Here is a 4,944-nt window from a genome sequence, read left to right on the forward strand (position 1 = left end):
TTGTGTGTGTGTGTGTGTGTGTGTGTGACGGGTTAAGCAGGTTTGTGTATGTGTGTGTGTGTGTGTGTGTGTGTGTGGGTTTGGGTGGGGGGTTTGGGTGTGTGAGTGTGTGTGTGGGTTTGGGTGTGTGTGTGTGGGTTTGTGGGTTTGGGTGTGTGTGTGTGTGTTTGGGTCCAATGTTGTTCACAGGTCCCTTCAGCTATGATGAATGAAGAGACGTTAGGGCTTAATCTTTTACTATCTACCACATTTGAACTCTTACATTCTGTGAACTAAAGTGGACGTTCAAAAAAGTAAGCCAACCCTCAAAATTACTCTCAATGGGCCTTACTCTACCCTATACTCTTATTCATATGTGTGTGTGTGTGTGTGTGTGTGTGTGTGTGTTCTGTCTCACCTCTCATCAGTGAGCCCACAGGCTAAAAGGTGATTAGTTCCTCACTAAAAGTCCACTAATGCCACTCAGCCACGGGGTCCCGGGTTCAGAGCAAAACCCCCAGCAGACATCACATCCAAACCCCCAAACACAAACCGCTCCCCGCCACTGCCCCCCACACTATCGGCCTATCAAAACACCCCCATTAAACAGGAAACGCCAAAGTCAACAAGTGTCAGTGCTCTTCTGAATCAGGCCGCCATTCCGAGGCCATCCCCGTCCAGGCCCAGCGGGTGGGAAAGGCATTTCTTTGGCTGCAGATGACATATAGGTCACGGAGCCACCTGTTCGGGGTCTCTAGATTCGGGATTAACTGCGTAAAGACTGGAGCACGTGAGGTTCTTGCACTAACTGCTTTTTAGAGATTTCCACTGCAGCTCGGGTACACGAACGCAACTCATTCTGATGACCAATGTAATATTACACCACCAGATTGGAGCGATCTGGCGCAAGATCACGACGATGTCATCCACAGAAGCCCGTCTACTCAGGTAGCCTGCCTGTCACTCATTCAAGTGACCAATGGAAAAAATTATTTATGTCTAGATGTTTTCTTTTCAATAAATGTAACATGGGAAAATGGTGACACACATTCATTAGGATTTTAAGTGTTCTACATGGCCACAATGAGCAAATTAGTAAAATAACCTAGCAAGCCTTTCCTAAGAAGCAGGGTGTTAACGTGACACCCTGTACATTTGCAAATAATCACATTCAACACAAACATTTGATGAACTGAATTACCCCGTGTAGAGCTGAGACTTTTACGTTTTCACTGACGGCATTCTGTCAACATTTCACGGTGCTTAACAGCTACGGCGATTACAGCTAATGATCTCTATACCGGCGCTTCCCGTTACAAAACCACGAATAATTAAATTCCACAACAGCAGGTGCACCCTCTCATGTAAATATCTTCTTTTATGAGATAAAGCAGATACCGCACACCATGTCACCGTTACTGCGGAATATACTTTCACGTGTGGAATGTTGTCATGGCTCTTCCCGCGGCCTGTAAGGGAATGACACCGTCTTTACCCACCCGGCCAAGAGGACAGGATCAGGGAGAGGACCGGCAGCACCACCGCGGCCAGCGACATCTTGAAAGCAATCCGATATTCTGAAGAATGAAATGGCGATCAGCGTAGACAGCAGAGGGACTTCAGTGCTCGATTATGAAATGCGCCGTGGTGAAGAGCATGCTGAAGCGGCGGAGGTGCACTATGTTCGGGATCCACATGAGATGTGATGTGTGTCGGATGATGCATGGGCCGTGACGCGGCAGCCTCTCACAATGTTAAAGGAGACGAGCACAAGGCAGCGCACACTGGAACTCGCACATTTCAGACCTACTAGCCTATATTAGGCCTGTGCCTCTTTTTGGCCAGCTGTCAATTTGCGACAGCGCCTCCATAGAATCTAGGCCTAGACAGTCAAAGCACGGCTGCAAAAATTTGAACTGGAAATACATTTGTTTACATAATTACTGAAAACCGTTGCTGTTTTAACATCAATATTAATCACCGTTACCTTATATTGGCCTGTTGGACATCTGTATGAGGTTCTGAGGACAAGATATAATGTAATGTAAACGTCAATAGATACATTTAAAGGTCACGTGGTTTGTGAGCGGACCACACCATGAGATCAACAAACCCCTGAGAATCCACACACAAATAAAGTTCAATTAATGAGTAAAACTTTATATAGCATTCTAGAATTTACAAGAATTCAAGTAATTCTTAAAATGAAACTGAATTTGGAGGTTTAAAACACTATAAATACTTCCACCGAATTATCAGACTAAAGTATAATACATTGTCATCATGGGTATTAGGCTATACAAAGTTCACAGGCGTGGTAGGTTTTGGAAAAATATACAAATATCACATTTGCAACTGCAGGCGTTTGGTTGTGTACAAGAACATCTTTATTTGTTTGAAAGTAACGGTTTAACTACTGAAACACTTCTAATGGAATACCACTTTTCCCACAATGGAAAACCATCTTGTTTGCTGACCAATAAACTCACATTCAGTTTGGCTTCAGTCACATTGTAAACTTGCACATTGCCCTTGCAAGTGGATGTGTCTGTAAATGATGGCGTGTCCACGCTTGTTCTCACAAATGTTGCTGAACTGAACTGAACTGAACTGTCCAGTCCGTTTACACAACAGTTTTTTAAAACCCTCTGACTATCATCACAGTGGCCACTGGATATGTGACCGCCGCTGTTTACACACCAGAGCTGTGATTTGAAACTTCCTGTCTCTCACAGAGGCAGCGTTAACTGGTAGGTGACCTACAAACGACCTCTGCACCGGAATGCAACACGTACAGAAGCTTAGAACTTAGATCTTAGAACACGGGTGTATTTATATCAGCAACAGTAAATAAAGCCAACAGAATTCTACTTTCAGAAATGATATCTATAATTCTGAGAAAACAGAAGACCAGACTGAATACAGTTCATGTTGTTTAAATGATATCTCTAATTATGAGAGAACAGAAGACCAGACTGAGTACAGTTCATATTGTGTGAATTATATCTCTAATTCTGAGAAAACAGAATACCAGACTGAGTACAGTTCATATTGTGTGAATTATATCTCTAATTATGAGATAACAGAAGACCAGACTGAGTACAGTTCATATTGTTTAAATGAGTAGTTTGGCACAGACCTGCCCAGACGCGGTTCTGCACAGAGAGTGCACCGAGTGGAACAGGAAACTGGGGCTGCCGCTTTATTTTCAAAAGTACATCACACAGTAATTATGCTCCGAGTCACCATGGCAACAGTGTCAATCCCCAAGACCCGCCCGCTCACCTCGGCCGAGTGAGACGGAGACCAAGATGAGCATTTCATCATCGGAGGAATATAAGTATAAGGCCGCCAACATTTCATGAAAACCGCAAGTTTGAAGTTCATTTGACAACCAAATGTCTCTCGTCTTCTTCCACAGAAGTTCCAGAACGTTCAGAAGCAGAGAGGACTGCACCTGCCTGGCGGACGCGGACTGGGAGGAGACCTCCGCTGTGGACTACAGGCAGACAGGCCGTCTGGACAGACAGGCTGACCAGGGCTGTCTGTTACTCTCTCACTCCCTCCCTCTATAGAACAGGAGAGAGAGGAGAGAGAGGAGAGACCCCGTCCCCAACTCCTCCTGAAGCTCCAGTCTCTTTTACAATTCAACACAAGTCCCACGACCCCCCCCACCCCCCCAATGAGACCCCGGCCTCCACATCCTCCAGGAAGTGCTGAGTAGTGCAGCTGTTCTGTCCATGACATGATGAAGAGTGAGGATGAGGAGGATGAGGCCAAGTGCCTGTCAATCATTTTCCCCTCTTTAACGCTGCTCCTCTGGAAGGGCGCCCCCTAGAGGCCGCCACGAAAGCCTCAAGGTTACAGCGTGTGTGTGTGTGTGTGTGTGTGTGTGTGTGTGTGTAGGTAGTGTGTGTGTGTGTGTGTGTGTGTGTGTGTGTGTCTGGAGAGCAAGAGGAGTTTTGGGGGTGTGTGTTTCAGCAGCAGACGCCTCACAGGCCGATGCCTTGCAGGACTCTCCTCTCTGCGTCGTTCAGGTGTCCTGAGAACATGCTGAAGCACGGCTGCTGGGAGAACTGCGTTATGAAGTCCGTCAGGTACGCCTGCGTAACACACACACACACACCAATAGGGGTTCAATCTCATGCTGAGACAGGAGCACTGGCACCAATATTTGGGTATGCGTTCATTTTCACATAATACACTAAACCAGAGGATGCTACACCTGTCAGAGGGGACTACACCTGTCAGAGGGAGCTACACCTGTCAGAGGGGACTACACCTGTCAGAGGGGACTACACCTGTCAGCTTAGACACCTTAGCTCAGATACTTTAGATAACGCAGACGCTAGCTAATGCTGGAGCACAGCTTAGACACCTTAGCTCAGATACTTTAGATAACGCAGACGCTAGCTAATGCTGGCAAACGCTAGCTAACACTGGAGCACAGCTTAGTTACTTAGCTCAGATACTTTAGAGAACGCAGACGCTAGCTAATGCTGGAGCACAGCTTAGACACCTTAGCTCAGATACTTTAGATAACGCAGACGCTAGCTAATGCTGGCAGACGCTAGCTAATGCTGGAGCACAGCTTAGACACCTTAGCTCAGATACTTTAGATAACGCAGACGCTAGCTAATGCTGGCAGACGCTAGCTAACACTGGAGCACGGCTTAGACACCTTAGCTCAGATACTTTAGATAACGCAGACGCTAGCTAATGCTGGCAGACGCTAGCTAACACTGGAGCACAGCTTAGACACCTTAGCTCAGATACTTTAGATAACGCAGACGCTAGCTAACACTGTTCCAGACCTAGACCAGATCAGCTGTGGTCTGGAGGGGGAGGGGAGGAATGGGGAAGGTAAGTGCTAGAATCTAAAGGTCATTACCTGAAGGTCAATCTGATATATGGGGTCCTTTAAGGCGTCGGGGTCGTCTTCATCGTCATCTTCATAGTAATCAT

The 4,944-nt window shown here is 46.4% G+C and overlaps 1 protein-coding gene across 1 annotated transcript in view; it reads right to left on the reverse strand.

Moving 5' to 3' along the window:
* The window catches only part of LOC122132546 (protein shisa-4-like), a 5,912-nt gene extending 4,125 nt beyond the window's left edge, over nt 1-1,787 (reverse strand). The window contains 1 exon segment of the mRNA XM_042707227.1: nt 1,479-1,787. Coding sequence (XP_042563161.1) covers nt 1,479-1,536 — 58 coding nt within the window. The 5' untranslated portion in view covers nt 1,537-1,787.
* Nucleotides 1,788-4,944: the final 3,157 nt, after the last annotated feature.

Source organism: Clupea harengus, unplaced genomic scaffold (assembly GCF_900700415.2).
Source record: "Clupea harengus unplaced genomic scaffold, Ch_v2.0.2, whole genome shotgun sequence".
Lineage (NCBI taxonomy): Eukaryota > Metazoa > Chordata > Actinopteri > Clupeiformes > Clupeidae > Clupea > Clupea harengus.